Source organism: Ostrinia nubilalis, chromosome 25 (genome assembly GCF_963855985.1).
Source record: "Ostrinia nubilalis chromosome 25, ilOstNubi1.1, whole genome shotgun sequence".
NCBI lineage: Eukaryota > Metazoa > Arthropoda > Insecta > Lepidoptera > Crambidae > Ostrinia > Ostrinia nubilalis.
The window spans coordinates 3,824,168-3,841,923 of record NC_087112.1 but is presented as its reverse complement, the minus strand read 5'-3'; the positions used below and the strand labels follow the sequence as shown (position 1 = coordinate 3,841,923).

The 17,756-nt window shown below is 37.6% G+C and overlaps 1 protein-coding gene across 1 annotated transcript; it reads left to right on the top strand.

Annotated features, from left to right (window-relative positions):
* The first annotated feature begins 2,971 nt into the window (after positions 1 to 2,971).
* Positions 2,972 to 14,932, top strand: LOC135084151 (protein THEM6). Its single transcript, XM_063978896.1, has 5 exons — positions 2,972 to 3,148; positions 10,338 to 10,504; positions 11,874 to 12,088; positions 12,472 to 12,660; positions 14,462 to 14,932. The coding sequence occupies exons 2-5, from the start codon at positions 10,339 to 10,341 to the stop codon at positions 14,588 to 14,590; spliced, it is 699 nt and encodes a 232-aa protein (XP_063834966.1). The 5' UTR covers positions 2,972 to 3,148; position 10,338; the 3' UTR covers positions 14,591 to 14,932.
* Positions 14,933 to 17,756: the final 2,824 nt, after the last annotated feature.

The window sequence follows — 17,756 nt, the reverse complement described above, 5'->3', positions numbered from 1 at the left end:
TCGTGTCGGATCGGATGTGATAATGCTGCCTCGCTTCTCGTATAGAATAAGACAGAGACAAAAACTCGCGTGCGAGGTCACCGACATTTTAGCGTCTCGGGTGCCGTGACGTGCGACCAAAATAACTTGAGCTTCCCTCTGCCATTGTTTTCCTGCTTTCTGTTGAGCTGGAGAGGTCAGCCTAATTTGGTTTGGTTATAAACGTTCCATCGTCGGCGAATGAATCCGTGTCGGCAGTGAGGTTGTATACTTTTAATCAAAAATTACCAAACTTGGTTAATTGTTTAGATTGGTTCCTAATTATGAAGGCAAATAATAGCTTATTATTTTCAAATTATGCACTAAGATAATCGTCAACATAAATTTTGTTTATGAATAAGTAGGCTCCATCAGCTGCAGGAGAATTTATGTAGGCCTACTTACGCATATTTTAACCCTTTCAGACCTGAATTATTTTTTTTCACCCGATCAATTTAATTAAATTTATGCAACTAAAGTATAGTAAGATATCTAAGAAAAAAATCATGAAAAAAATCCTAGTGTTATACTTTTCGAGAAAATGCATTTTCTTTTTATGTCTACAAATGTGGCCATCCGTCCCACGTGAAAAAAAACTTAAGGATTAACAGTGTTATTGAAATAATAGAATGTACTATTTTGGAACTCTTTTTAATTAGTTTTTATATAAAAAAAACTTTTTTTTGTCTAAATAACAAAATTAAATCTCTTCTTTCATCATCATCATGATCATCATCATCTCAGCCCTATGGCTGAGATGATGACGTCCACCGCTGAACATAGGACTCCCCCAATGGTTCCCATGTTGCCCGTTTGGTAGCAGCCTGCGTCCAGAGCTTTCCTGCTACCTTTATGATGTCGTCGGTCCACCTTGTGGGTGGACGTCTCACGCTGCGTTTTCCGGTACGCGGCCTCCTCTCCAGAACCTTGCTGCTCCATCGGCCGTCAGTTCTGCGTACTATGTGCCCTGCCTATTGCCACTTCAGCTTGCAAATCCGTCGGGCTATGTCAGCGACTTTAGTTCGTTTACGGATCTCCTTATTTCTGATTCGATCTCGTAAAGAAACACCGAGCATAGCCCTATCTATAGCACGCTGTACAACTTTGAGCTTCTGTATAAGGCCTATAGTGAGAGGCCACGTTTCCAAACCATAAGTCATCACTGGTAACACATTGGTTGTACCTACACTTTAGTCTTCAGGCACTGAGGTCATCATCATCATCATCATCATCATTTCAGCCATAGGACGTCCCAACCGAGTTGGATTCGACGATTGACCTCTTTCTCGAAATTGGACCTACCTAGCTGAATCGTTTGTCCGAGGTAGACATACTTGTCAACAATTTGGAGGAATCGATCAATGGCTTCTCCATTCTCTTAGTTATCTGAAGATAGCACAAAATCACATCAATCAGATAGATTTCCGTCATCTCAGTGTTCTCAAGGCCTCTGGTAAGGACATTTTGACATTATATTATCTGGACATAAAAAAAAATGATTTACATAATTATTTAATACATAAAATAAATATATTATATTATTTCTAACATAAATGTATTTCTGAACAATAAAAAAGTTGAAATAAAAATGAATTTATAATAAAACCGTTATCACTTGGAACAATTTCAAAATGCTTAGTTGCCTCCTGATGGGATCATTTGAGTACAAATCTAAACGTCGAGATTAGTAATACAAAGACAACACAAAATACACAAATTGTATGTTCCATGTGTCCCTTGTAATAATAAATACACGCTAGTATTTATTACAGAAGATATCTGTTACTATTTCATATTTTTCCGAAATAGAATAAAGAGCTCACCTGCACAGTTCAAATCACGCTCGAGCACTGGTTGAAACTTGTCAATTAGTGCTATTATACCACGAGAGATGGCGTTAAAAGTACTGAATTAGGTAGTTTATTATGTGAACAAATGAAGACAACCATTTTAAGTTTCAAATGTACAGAGTTAAGTTTATAATTTTGATTTATATTTTATGTCTACAATTGTGGACGCCAGGTCTGAAAGGGTTAATAAAGAGCACTTAGATAATGAGTTGTTAAATTAGTGTTAAAGGTAGGGTACCTAAACTGCCAGTCATTGGACACTTAAGAAAGTTATTGGACAGTTATTTACTGAATTAAAAATAGCATTTCTATTTCAACAACTGAGAGATTCCGACTGATGGAGATAAAAGCGCGTTTTTTTTAAGGAATACTTATTCAATAGTCATAGTCATAAATCTATTGTATTTGAAGGAATACTCATTTTAAGAAAATTCAAGAGTTGTTTTGTCCAATGACTGGCAGCGTCCAATGACTATCGGTTTACCATAAGTAAAAACCGTGAGCGAGTTTTCCCTAGAAGACTCTTTGGGATAAGGCCTTGTATAGGCAATTGGGCAAACAAATTCAAAAATTTTGTATGCGGAGATCAGTACCAGACCAGCACCATCAGGCATAATCTTTGTTTTGTCGTTCAAGCAGCAGAAATTACACTAAAAATGCACCAAGATTTCATTATATTATATCTTTGATGATATCGAATAAGATGTCCACTTCTCTCGGAAAGTTTTCACTGGTTTTCCGGCCGACCCCTTCACCGCTCGGCTACCGTGGCGTGGCTATTAAAATTGTTTCACCATTTCCTATCTTTAGCTATGTGCCATCATGACGCCCAAAAACGCTGTATTTCGATTGCTACCTGATTCAGCGCCTGATAATTTATAAACATAGCGTTTCTGAGTCTGACCGCACGTCTCAGGAACCGCGTCTTGGGGCTGGCGATTGTTATGGCCTGTTACGATTACGACCATAGTTACGACTAACTAAGGGTAGTGCCTGTACAGCCTTAATGTCTTCTATGAGCATTGAGCACCTAGCCTTACATTTTCTATTGATCCTGCTGCGCGCGCATTGCCTTCCTGTCATCTGTTTTGTGAGTGAGAAAAATCACATTGACACACTCTTCGAGGTTACATTTTTAGATATTGAGTTAATTTTAACTCTTTCTGAACTGGTTAAACACTTTTTAACATCTATAGCTGAATATCTGATGATTTTTAATTGAAATTTGTGGCATGTTAGTGTAGTTTTTATTCGAGGAAGTGCCGGCTTGACGACCGCAGGTAATGCAGAATTATTATTATTTTTTCTTTCAATCTTTATTCAAATACATTGTAACTACGTAAGTTAATAACATTAAAGGTAATTTCTAATGGTAGTTAATACCCAGGTGCTATAAAACGGGGGCATCCTATTGAAATTGCAAGCAAAGTGTTTGGTAGAAGAAAGTACCTAATCAATAATGCCCTCACAGATTACGAATGTTATTTATTACAAATTTCAAGGGCGAATAAATAACAATGTTACATTTCAAGGAGAATTGCTATTATTAACTTTTCCTCATAAGGGAATTAATTCAGTTGAATGATCGGCGATAGTTCCTTAGCTCCTTCACAAATAGAGTAAGCAAAGTTTTCTGTCTGAAACATTGCGCGTAATAGTACCTATAGCCTGACCAGGAACATAAAAACCCTGGCATAGAGGCGCATCAATTGCATTTGATAGTGCAACACTGAGTACAGTCGTACCTGTGTTAAATTAATGGGCTAACTTTATGTATCAGGATTCAGGATTACGGGCTAATTTGATATTTTCATAAATTAACGAAAACACATTGTTATAGGTAACCTGGTTTAAATAATTTAAATGAAACCATCAATCGAGCTAGTAGGATTTATTTTATTATTCATCAATAATCAAATTCAGAACTTGAATATTCAACTGCAATGTCTGCTCATGAACGCTTCAAACTCGATACTTCTTTCCCAATTCCATAAAATTCAACACTTAGAAAGTGACAAAAAACTTTAAATAGGTAGTTGAAACAAACCACAGCTAATTTTCATAGTGGACTGTACTATACGATAAACATGTCAGTCAATTTGACAACCTTTGTTGGAAACATTATTCAATGAAAATATTGTCCGAACCCTTGGTATTTCTCTTCGACAAATACTTTAACACATTGTGAACCACTTTTCTTTCACGACTATAAAAAGATTTTAGTAATTTCATCCACAAAACCAATTGCGCACATTTAAAATAAAGTTTGTTTACACTTTGACAGCAATAGACTGACATGCAAGGTGACATCTCAATGAAGTTTTTAGTTATTGTTGCCATTAAAAGAAATTAGTACCATTAGTTTTCCGCAACATGGCGAGGGTTTTTATGTTCCTGGTCAGGCTATACATACGATATATTTTGGAGGATGTATTAAACATTTTTTTATAGATAATGTATTCTATTTAAATATACTTTTATACTTATTGTAATCAAAATAGTTATACCATCGCCCAGAGAAGCATCAACAAATGTATCACAGAAAGCGCTATATCCAGCCAAAATCTCTGACACCGTAAGTTAATGTAGTTTCTTTCATATTCAAATTGAAAACTGAATAGAAAAATTGATAGCCTGAAAATGTAGAGTAAGTATAATAATCTTCATGATAGAGATATTAACATAGCTGGGCACCGTTAATCAAATAGTTAACTTCGTTAATCGTTAAACCGTTATTAAAAAAATTAACTTCGTTAAACGTTAAAACGTTACATTTTGCAAGATTTAACGCAAGTTAACGTTAATCGTTAATCCGTTAACACATGATAAAAAGACGAAAAACCGGTCAAGTGCGTGTCGGAGTCACGCACAAAGGGTTCCGTACCATTGATATATGAATTTTTTTTTAATTTAAGTTATTTGTATGAAAGACTACGCGGTAATAAGCGGTTTACGAGGTAATAAAAGAAACTACTTGCTAGATCTCGTTCAAAACAATTTTCGTTGGTAGTTTTTATACCTAGTAATGTACATCAGATGTTTTTTCAGATTTTTCATTTTCTTATTTTAGAAGTTAGAGGGGGTTCCACTTTGGAAGCGTCTGTCACGCAAACTATTCTGTTTAGAAAAAAGTATTTTAGAAACCTCGATATCATTTTTGAAGACCTATCTATAGATACCCCACACGTATGTGTTTGATGAAAAAAAAATTTTTGAGTTTCAGTGCTAAGTATGGGGAGGCCCCAATTTTTTTTTAATTTTTTTTACATCAAAATCTTAATGCGGTTCACAGAATACATCAACATCATCAAGTTTCAACAGTATAGCTCTTATAGTTTCGGAAAAAATGGCTGTGACATACGGACGGACAGACGGACAGACAGACATGACGAATCTATAAGGGTTCCGTTTTTTGCCATTTGGCTACGGAACCCTAAAAAGTAATTGTATGCAAAGTTCAAATAATTTCGAAGGTTTGTAGCGCAAACATAAAAGAGGAATAAATTCCGTGCGCGATTTTTTGAGGATAGAGCCAAAGCAACGATGACCCAAACTTAATAATCCACCAATATTCTAATCTACAGGGTGGAAACGTTAAGTGATCTCACTCGATTATTTCTAAACTATACAAGATATTGAAAAACTGATTACTGATTCTAAAAGTGCTTCACAACCTCTATCCAATGGTATCAATAATAGGTTACAGAATAAACTGGATCTATCTGAAAATTCAATGTTTCCAGCTTCCATACTAAATGTATGCCAGAGACACAATATTAGAAGTGTATTTTTTTTAATTTAATAATAAACTCTTAAAATAAACTAATTAAATTATTCATGGAAAACATTGGTATTAGGCTTTACTTGCTATAATATTGTCAAGAGATGAGTGTCATCACTGTGGTAGTACTAAATGTATGGAAGAAGGAAACATTGAATTTTTGGATAGATCCAGTTTATTCTGTAACCTATTATTGATACCATTGGATAGAGCTTGTGAAGCACTTTTAGAATCAGTAATCAGTTCTACGATATCATGTGTAGTTTTTAAAATAATGTGACTTTACCAAATGTATGAAAGCTGGAAACATTGAATTTTCGGATAGATCCAGTTTATTCTGTAACCTATTATTAATACCGTTTGATAGAGCTCATGAAGCACTTTCAGGATCAGTAACAAAGGACATCATCCACGTTTCATATATTTTTGGTCCAAAATCAAAAGTGCCGGCCAACAAAAAAAAGTGCTGTATTCTGACAGAATACGTCTGCCTTAGCATTTGTTACTATGGCACCAAAGCCGTAGCTCCACTGTGCGTCGAGTATTTGAGATCTAAAAGTCATCGATTATTCATACATTTTTTGTTCAAAATCAAAAGTGTCGGCCAATAAAAAGAAAAGTGCTGTGTTCAGACAGAATACGTCCGCCTTAGCATTTGTTACTATGGCACCAAAGCTGTAGCACCACTATGCGTCGAGTATTTGAGATCTAAAATTCATCGACGATTCATACATTTTTTGTTCAAAATCAAAAGTGTCGGCCAATAACAAAAAGTGCTGTCTTCTGACAGAATACGTCCGCCTTAGCATTTGTTACTATGGCACCAAAGCTGTAGCACCACTGTGTGTCGAGTATTTGAGATCTAAAATTCATCGACGATTCATACATTTTTTGTTCAAAATCAAAAATGTCGGCCAATAAAAAAAAAAGTGCTGTATTCTGACAGAATACGTCCGCCTTAGTATTTGTTACTATGACACCAAAGCTGTAGCACCACTGTGCATCGTAGTATTTGAGATCAAAGTCAGTCGTTTCATATATTTTTAGAGCTCAAATACTACGATGCACAGTGGTGCTACAGCTTTGGTGCCATAGTAATAAATGCTAAGGCGGACGTATTCTATCAGAATACAGCACTTTTATTTTTTGGCCGGCACTTTTGATTTTGGACCAAAATGGATGATGTCCTTTATTGATATCTTGTATAGTTTAGAAATAATCGAGTGAGATCACTTATCGTTTCCACCCTGTATATTGGAAGCATACGCTGACAAACTTTCAGCTTTTATAAAATGACGTAGGTCTGGTGTTGTTCACCAGCTCTTAGTCTATAGTATCTCAATCTCAGAGCTTTGGTTCAATTACAATACAATTTAGCATCAAAGTGCTCGAAAAGACAAATCCAACAAACCCAAACTCGATAAGTTTCCACCGTTTCATTTAAGAATTCCTATGGCCACCTCCTGGCTCCATCATAAGGACCCTGAACATCATCTAGTACTAAAGTGCTCGAAAAGACAAATCCAACGAATCCAAATTCGATGCGCCACCTCCTGACTCCATCATCAGACCAGCTTAATGGTACCATAACATTGCATTTTCATCGTACTTACATAAGTATACCAAATTTCAGCTCAATCGGTTGAGAACTGGTCTTAAATTCAGTTGCAAGATTTGTCCCACACACTAACAAGTGAAGTCAATATAAAGCTTGTAAATCAAATAAATAAAAAAATACATTTTTATATCGTTTCGTTCTGGTTACAAAACCTTGTTTTGGGTTCTGGAAGTTCTGGAAGCCCGAACGTACTTGTCAGAACGCGTTTTTCTAGTGTTTTTCAGCGTGGCTGCTGTATCTTTTTGGTGAATAGTAGGTATTGGATTAACGATTAACGGACTTTAGATTATTTAACGGAAGTTAACGAGTCCGTTAACATTTTATAAAGTTAACTTAAAAGTTAATCCGTTAATAGAAATGTTAACTTCGTTAATTAACGATTAACGGATTAACGAGTTAATGCCCAGCTATGGATATTAATCGTCAAGAGAGACCCTTATAGCTAGGCTGTCGCCTCCAGCATCATAGCAAGTTATAGCGGCAGGTATTTTCCTTTACTCGAAAAAGCAGTAGATCCTGGTAACAGGTAAACTTCAATGATAAAAATGAGAACCATAAATGACGTAGGATCATCATATTATGAGGTTCTGAATGAATATTTTTCCACCTTTACACTTCATCTCATGAATACTCACTATCGATTGGTTTTTCATGCCCTTGACACGGTCCGTTAGAAGATGTGAATGACATGGGTTGCATCATCAACTGCTTTTCTAAGCCATGACGTCATGACCTGATGGTGCGCGCTATAGTAGTATTCCATGACTAATTGCGTAGGTACATTTTGAATAATAGATCGTATCACTATATGAATAACACTGTAAGGAGATCCGTGGATAGAACGTAAAGGGAATTTCTTATCTTAAGTTTTAATTTACGTGGATTTTGTAAGAAATTATGCTGAATACTTATAGCTTCACTTTAGAAAATAAATCCCTACTGGTCACTGTCTCATAAAAGCCTAGAGCTTTTCGTTGACTAAATGACTTGCTGGAAAATTATTTCCACGAATTCAAAGTTGCGGAAAAACAATAAAAAATATCGCAATAATCCTTTGATCATACAAAACAATGCTTCAAAGTTCAAAGTCCATAACTAATAACTACTGGAAAAATCAAAGTCCGTTACGTAACATACTTAAATGTAGAGTCTAAAGCTCATTTGATTGATGACGTAGCAAAAACCCCACTGACCACTTCGATGACGTAGTCTGAGGCTTGGAGTCAGGATAGTTTTTGACATTGAATGAAATCCCAATTTAATATAACGTCATGCGGTCTAAAGTTCAGTTAAAATGGAAATGATGACGTAGAGACGAAGATCTCGATAAAAATTTTGATCTAATCCTCATAAAATTTGGGTTTGAAGTCTAAATGGAATATTATAACTTAAACTAAACTCCAATAAATATTATGAACTACCTAGTTTTGTTGCTAAATAGCACGCCTATTAACTCGTTTCGTAGTTCTGTATGTAACACAATGTAAGAACTTCTAAGCTAGTGACGTAAAACGACGAAACAATGACGCAACAAATGAATCTGAATCTCCACTTGCTTGGTCGGAACATTTAGGTGGCTTTTCACAAGACAAGGATTCTATTTCTGATAAAGTCACAAATGTAGAAGAATATCTTCAAGATCAATAACTTTTTTAATTTTTTTTCCGGAATATGATGAGTATGTTTTTTCAGTGGCGGCGTAGCATGGATGTTTTATGACTATTGGACCCGTAATACTGCCCTACGTGGCCCTACTGTATGCTCGGTACTTAGGTCACTGATGTAGGTAGGTATACTTGAATTAGATTGGTTAAGCATAATATTACAAACGAATTTTCCCAGTGAAGGAGCACCGGTTAAGTAGGAAAATTTTCAGTCAGTCTAGAACATTGTAGGACTTTCTCGGGTTCGGTTTTAAGTAAAATTGTAACAGACGTTCAGCACGTGTGATCGTTACGGTCGGAAAATCACCAGAGCCGAAATTAGGTAGGAAAATGGTATAAAAATGCTTAGTATCCATATGGATAAATATATCTAATCTCAGGAAAGTTTCGATATTTTTTTAAAGAAATAACATAAGAACTAAAAACTACGTCGTGTTTTGACTCTACGAATGGTGATTTAAGTGACAAAAAATAAAAAGAACTACTAATAACGCTCTTTCTAGACCCGCATCCTTCTTTACTAAATGTCACATCATTAAAGATTAGTTATGTATCACAAGTATCACAACACATCAATTTGTAATTCATTTAGTAATAATTATGCCCCCAATCAAACTAAAATCTAACTCCGTTCGCTTGTAGACTAAATGCCAGACCCAAACTACAGCAGTACATACAAAACCTACGCGCGAATTAGTTTTGCGATACGAAAGGTTACTGAAACTGTATTATTTTCATAAAATATAATAATATTCTGCCTTCTACCAGTGAAACAGTGCTGTGAAGAAAGTTTTGAAGTGAATTTATGAAACTCTGGGTCAGTGTTAGAGTTCAAAGGAATATTTTACTACTATTTCTCGTATGTATTCAGTGACAGAAAGTGGTGAATTATTTAATTTGTCACAAATATTTCGACCAACGCAGCGTATGACATCCACCCACAAGGCGGACCGACGACCTCAGGAAGGCGCTGTATGCAGGCCGCTACCAACCGCGCGATATGTACGGTACGCCTATGTTCAGCAGTGGACGTCCTGTGGCTGAATTAATGATGATGATGATTTCGATTAAAGTTCGAAAACAGAAAGCATCTCGTTTCCATCCTTTTATCACAAAATAGAAAAGTAACTAGTTTTGTTTTGTTACTTCATTTGTTGTTGTTTAACTGCCTAGGTCGCATCAATATTTATAACTAAGTACCTATGTTTTATACTATTTCAAAGACCTTTAACATTAACCCTTGAAAAAGAGGCTGACAATAGTGACTGAGTTTCTTGCACTGCTTCTTCTCAGCACTGGCCCATTTATTGTCTCGAAGCAGTGGTAGGGTTAATTCTTAAAAGTGCTTTTTAAAAGCCTACTTGCAAAAATAAGTTTGAGTTTTATATGAGTTGTGTCTCCAACAGAATGTGGACCGTATGCGTGCCAGGATGGGGTGCCGCCGTGGCTGCGGGAGCCCTACTTCTGTACGGCACCGTGGACGTTGCCTACTTTGCTAGGATGATGTACACCGTGGCTAAGGCCAGGTACTTCAGGAAGAAGGCCTGCATTCTGGACACTACTGAGGTTCACTGTGAGTATTTTAGGTACATAGGTAGCAGGAAGGCGCTGGATGCAGGCCGCTAACAACCGGCCTTCGTGGACATCATTAGCCCTATGTTCAGCAGTGGACGTCCTATGGCTGAAATGATGATGATGATGATTTTTTATTGCGAAACTTAAGGCCTTCCCAGTTTGTTAGGCCAGTTGTTTCTTTTGCGCATGGTAAATTAGAGATGGTTTAACGACGTTTAATAAACTGATGATGATATTGATTATTATTTTTTATTGTTTAGTGTTGCAAATTGTGTGATGGCGCGTTGTCTAGAACTCAGTGGATCCTAAGTTCAATTCCTGTCTTATTTTCTTGGTTTTGTTCAGGCGGCTTAGGAAAAACTTTCTATTAGAATAATTTAGGGAAAATATCCTACGGTTCTTTTACTATTTCTACACTTATGGATTATGGAAGCAGGTTGATATGAATCATGATTAATATGCAAATTAAGGATTTAAAAAATCGCAAGTGGACTCAATGATATAGAAAATTATCTAGCTGCTCATTTTAAGATCTGACTATGTAAATAAATACCCATAATAACAATCGTTGTAGGTTAAGCAAGTAATGGTTTAAAATTTTTGGATAACACACCGATTACACTAATCTGTATTAAACACAACCTTGACATATGCCTACCTACATATTGTGCCACAGTTTTAATTAGACAAGTCGTTAGCCCGCTTTTGTAATGTTTTTGTTGTATGAAGGTGTATTAGTTCACTACTATTACAAGTATTGTGTTTCTTCATAGCCATTACAAAATTATATTACACGAAGACTACACGATAACGACGTAAATAAAGACTGGTATAGTTTCATATTACTGTTTATTTATTTACTGATGGCTTGATTTATTATCTAATTTCATTTATTGTATCCTTAGTTACTGTTTATTGGTCTTCTAAATAAGTAGGCCAGATAAATGAACTGCTAGGGTTAGTTACAGTCATCGTTCAATATTTCGTGACACCCAAAGGAGCCAAAAAGTTCGCAACCCGTCTTTGTTACAGTTGAAATCAGGTTGTGTTATCAACTTTTTGACCACTTTGGGTGTCACGAACTATTTGACGCTGACTGTAGGACATCATGGTATAATCTTATCGCCGCACTATATCGTTTTTAGACGACAAACTCTCACGATAAAATTTTAATAATCATTTCATCCCATCCAGTAGGATTGGTCTCCATCTCTTTCTATGATCTGAGGTCTCCATCTATTTGTAAGCAATGATTTACATTTGAACACGCTAGCAGCCTATCTAGTAACCAGCGTAGATTGGCAGAAATTACTTTAGGTTATTGCCACTTCGTCATCATCGGGTCATTTGAATTTGAATTCTTCCAGCGTGGTGTCTCCTTAACGACATCGACACGTTACTCTACCATATGAACAACGCGCGTTACTTGCGAGAGTTGGACTTCGCACGAGCAGACTTCTATGAGAGAACTGGTCTCTATGCCAACATCAAGGCGGCAGGCGGCGCTGTGGTGCAAGCAGCGGCTACCATCAGATACCGGCGGTACTTGAAACCGTTCACCAGGTTCACCATTACTTCCAGGGTAAGTGTTCTAAAGCTCTAAATTCTTGAGTTTCTTGAAAATTTTTTCTTAAGTGGGGACTTGATGAAATAATTTCCAGGATCTCCAGGTCTTAAGCTGGCCTCATCTAGCCGCTGCCCTCGACCTTCACCAGATCGTTGGTCTACCGAGGGGCTACGTTACGCTAAGTTCCACTTCTCGTTGACACATTTTTATAATTATCCACCAGGGAAAATATCTCAGTCCCAGAAGAAAGTTGAACTCTCAAAACAATTTAGGAAACTAAACAGTATAATTTTGAAGCTGCAACCCGTCTTTCTTCTACCAAGGGCCTGCCTGACAGGAGACAGAAAACTAACAGTCATTGTGGCTATAATATTAACCATCTTCATGCCTCATTCCAGGCAATATACTGGGACGACAAGACAGTCTTCATGGAGCACGAGTTCATAGGCCCCGGCGGGTTCGTGCACGCGGTGGCGGTGTGCCGGCAGCGCGTCATCGATACGTCGGCGGCGGCCATTGCTGAGTTGCTTCTTCAACTACACTGCGCTGGTGCATGCAGGCCGGCTCCTGGGAAGATGCCTCCTGAGGTAAAGCCTAGTCTTAGTACAGGACCTGACGTCCTGGAGATCTTATGTTGAGGCTAGAAAGCTGGCTTCATAAGTTGTTTCGTGAGGTTGTGCCAGCAGTTCATTTAAGGTTCTAGCATCGCATCATTGCTGCTGCAGTTGCACTGTGTGAAAGCTATGCAAGCTGGCTTTAGGGAAGATACCACCTGAAGTAAAACCTAGTTTCTTCAAAGCCTAGCGTCGTGAGACTTCTGTTGAGACTAGAATGTTGGGTTCTTGACCATCTTCCTGAGGTTGGTATGTGCCTGCAGTTTATTAAAGGCTTTAGGAGTAGCGGCGAACGCGGAGCTACTTCTGCAGTTGCACTGCGCGGGAGCTTATGGGCCGGCTCCAAAGAAGATGGCTACTGAGGTAAAACCTAGTTTATTGCATTATGTCTGAACTGTGAGGCCAGCACATCATCTACAGTCTTCATGGAGCACGAGTTCATAGGCCCCGGCGGCTTCGTGCACGCGGTGGCGGTGTGCCGGCAGCGCGTCATCGACACGTCGGCGGCGGCCATTGCTGAGTTGCTGCTGCAACTACACTGCGCTGGTGCATGCAGGCCGGCTCCTGGGAAGATGCCTCCTGAGGTACCTAGTTCCTTTAGGGCCTACTACTGAGGTGGAGCTAGAATGCTAATGGTTTGTTGGGTAAATGTAAGACAGGGTCTAGCGTCATACCATGGACTGTGAGGTTAGCGCGTCATCAACACGGCTGCGGCGGCCATTGCTGAGCCTGCTCCAGGGAAGATGCCTCCTGAGGTAAGACGTCCTGAAGATCTTCTGTTGAGGCCAGAATGCTGGCTTCTTGCGTTATTTTCTGAGGTTGTACCAGCAGTTCATTTAAGGTACTTCATGTTTCGTCATTCATTGCTGCTGAAGTTGTCCTGCTTGGAACCTAGGAAGATGCCTTCCGAGGATTTCGACGTCATGTTTTTGGACCGTGAGGTCAGTGGGTCATCGACACGTCGGCGGCGGCCATTGCTGAGTTACTGCTGCAACTACACTGCGCCGGTGCATGCAGGCCAGCACCTGGGAAGATGCCTCCTGAGGTAAGACCTAGTCTTAGGAGGACAGGACCTGACGTCCTAGAGATCTTATGTTGAGGCTAGAAAGCTGGCTTCATAAGTTGTTTCGTGAGGTTGTGCCAGCAGTTCATTTAAGGTTCTAGCATCGCATCATTGCTGCTGCAGTTGCACTGTGTGAAAGCTATGCAAGCTGGCTTTAGGAAAGTTACCACCTGAGGTAAAACCTAGTTTCTTCTGGAATCCACTGCGCGGGAGCATGCAGGCCGGCACCTGGGAAGATGCTTCCTGAGGTAAGACCTAGTTCTTTTAGGGCATAGTGTGATATAAGTGATTTGGGGTTAGAGTTAGAATGCTGGGAGCTATTGGATTTTCTTCTGAGGTATGTGCCAGCAGTTTTTAAGGCTCTAGCAGCAGTAGCTAGCGGCGATCGTGGAGCTGCTTCTGTAATTGCAATGTGCGAGAGCATCCAGGCCAGCTCCTCTTTGAGATGCCTCTTGAGGCAAAACCTAGGTTCTTTACGGCTGTAGGGAACTGTGAGGCTAGAATCTGGTTCTGAAAGTTTATTTACGGTTTATGTCCCGCAACAAGCGCCAGTACTCTAGCGCTCCTCTAGGGCGTCATGAGAATGGCTGGGTTCTTGATTTTTTCCTGAGGAATGTGAATGCAGTTTATTTAAGGCTCATATGTCGCGTAAAACTTCTTCATTGACTTTTACTAAAGTATAACAAGTGTACTATCTTTCTCTCATTTCAGCTGGAACTCTGGGTGCAAAGCAACGAGCTCAGTTCAGCCAAACTTCGCGCGACCAACGCCCCCCTCCCCACTCTCCAATCCCACCCCCTCAGCTGCGGCGAGGTCATTCCCACCTCGGTGACCGAGTGAGGGTACCCTCACTGCCCCAGCGATCTCCGCTCTCGCACTCGCGCGTCCAACGCACGCGAGAGCGAGTGAGATAGCACGAGGGTGTCCGCGCTAGGGCAGTGAGTTTTTTGTTAGTCGAAATGTAGACGGCGACGCGAACGGTCGTGCTCTGTTAACTGTATCGACATCAAAGCTACATAAAATAACCAAGTGGCTTATGTGTGACTTTATAGGTGTTCTAAGCTCAAAGTACAAGGTCGTTTACAAAATTACAATAGTTATCAAAGTGGGTACAAAGTCTTACATCCTGGTTTTATGATGCCTTGATTAGATAGCTAGGTGGTGTAATCATTCGGTTAATTTATTACTAGTACTAGTAGTGATAATTTTGATGTCGATACAGAAATAACGTTTATCTTGTAATGTTATATCATTAAGTATCGATTTTCATCTCTCTAGTTCTAATCAATTATTATCATGTTATTTTTATCTCGTAATGACATGAGTACTATCCCAATGTGCCTATACCATGATTCTAGTGAAACCTATATTTATTTATTTATACATCGTTGTTTAATGTTGTTGGTGTGTTTTTGCTTAATACTTTATTGTACTTTTTATTTTTTTATTTTATTTACAATTGCATCTTATTTCCATTAATTTTTGGTTATTTTTATCTGAAAAAGTACGTATGACATTAATGATTTTTCTCTAAAAATAATGATAACAATTTTCTGTAAAAGGTGCAGATTGTGAATCATGAAAATGTGATTTAATTAACGTTGCGACTTGAATTTAAATTATTCATACTAAAAACATCTTGTGAATAATAACACTTGTGTGTCACAGTGATTTCGAGAACACTAAAGTGTGATATTTTTTTATTTTCTAAAATTAAACCAAGAACAAAATGACACAGCACAAAACTAATTGTTTGATCTATAGCTGATAAAAATGAGTAACATCAGATTTATTCGTATGAACGGTGAAGAAACAAAGCATAGACTCAGTCTGTTTTTTTCTATTGCAATCTATTTTTCGGTCACGACAGTTAGAAGAAAGAAATACTCAATCACTTACATGGCTTATGCAGTATACTTAATTAAGATCGTGAAGCATTGTCAATATCAGTTTTTTCCGGGCATAAGCTGGATTTTGATTATAAATAAAATCGGGACTATTCCCACCTCTCGTTCCCACCGCTGCAACTCCTGTGTAGCCAGGATCTGCAGCTTGACCGCCACTAAAATCCAAACAGTGAAGGTCAAGTTTGTCCCGGGGGAAAGTTGAACTGTCATTGGACCCACAACGAAATTGATTAGAAGAACGTAGGAGTTCGAAGTTAAGGTTTCAGTGCAAAGCAGTGCACTGTGCACTGGTGAGAATACAAGCATTAATTTAGTAACTATAACAACTGTTGTAATAGGAGTGATTTTGCAAAAAGTGTAGCTGAGGATAAAATTCAGCTTTTATGCTTTTTCATTTGCTGTTCATTAATTACTATATTACTAAAATTTCCGGGCATGTTCAACATACCTACTCGTAGTTAAACTTACTCACAAAATAACATCGGAGATTTTTGGCACCAAAAAAGTATTGCCGTAACAAATATTTTGTTTCATCATCTCACACATAATTTGGAAATGATTCTTTGTGTGAGTAATTATGAAATTATTTTAGTTGATAATCTGACAAAAATGTATAAATTGTGATGCGTATGACGATTACTGTATATATAGCCTGACCAGGAACATAAAAACCCTCGCCATGTTGCGGAAAACTAATGGTACTAATTTCTTTTAATGGCAACAGTAACTGAAAACTTCATTGACATGTCACCTTGCATGTCAGTCTATTGCTGTCAAAGTGTAAACAAACTTTATTTTAAATGTGCGCAATTGATTTTGTGAATTAAATTGCTAAAATCTTTTTATAGTCGTGAAAGAAAAGTGGTTCACAATGTGTTAAAGTATTTGTCGAAGAGAAATACTAAGGATTCGGACAATATTTTCATTGAATAATGTTTCCGACAAAGGTTGTCAAATTGACTGACATGTGTATCGTATAGTACAGTCCACTATGAAAATTAGCTGTGGTTTGTTTCAACTACCTATTTTAATTTTTTTTGTCACTTTCTAAGTGTTTAATTTTATGGAATTGGGAAAAAAGTACCGAGTTTGAAGCGTTCATGAGCAGACATTGCAGTTGAATATTCAATTCTGAATTTGATTATTGATGAATAATAAAATAAATCCTACTAGCTCGATTGATGGTTTCATTTAATTTATTTAAACCAGGTTACCCCTATAATAATATTTTTTCGTTAATTTATGAAAATATCAAATTAGCCCGTAATCCTAAATCCTGATACATAAGCGTAAGCGTTAGCCTATTAATTTAACACAGGTACGACTGTACTCAGTGTTGCACTATCAAATGCAATTGACGCGCCTCTATGCCAGGGTTTTTATGTTCCTGGTCAGGCTATAATTATAAATGTGTAACATTGTATTTAATTATTAATGTAATAAAGTTTAAACAAGTTATGAGGAATTTCATTTTAGTTTGATTGTTAGGTAGGTACTGTTTATTTTTTCAAAAAGCTCTCAAAATGTTGGAGCTTTATCTAAAATAGGGATTCTTTGCTAAAAACCACAAATTAACTGAAGTCTTTTAATATTATTTAATTTTCATTGAAATTAGTGAAGATGTAAAATTTTTTCTAAGACACAAAAACCCTGAAGGAATAAATCTTAACTATTTTTTTATGCAAGTAAAAATACAATACAACAAACAAAAGAAAAGATATATTCATTTTTAATTTAAAATGGACGTTTTTAATTATTACTTTCAAGGAATTACTTTTAATAATAGTGTCCGAGGTATACAAATATTTATTCGTTAAATAACTCGTGAGAGAAGACTGCGTGATCGGTTTAAAAATAACCTACCTAGTGTATTTTTAACTGCGATATTGCTGAGGTGATGCGAATTCTTTCATAAAAATAGCAGGTGAATCTCTTTTTAACCGGGTCAAGACAGAAATACATCTGATGCGTTTACCTGTGCTAGTTCTTCATTGTGCTAGCTCTGTGGTTAGGGCTGCCACACGTCCGGGTTTGCTCGGACATGTCCGGAATTTTGAACTTCCATTTCGTGACCGGATCATGATAAAATACATCTGATG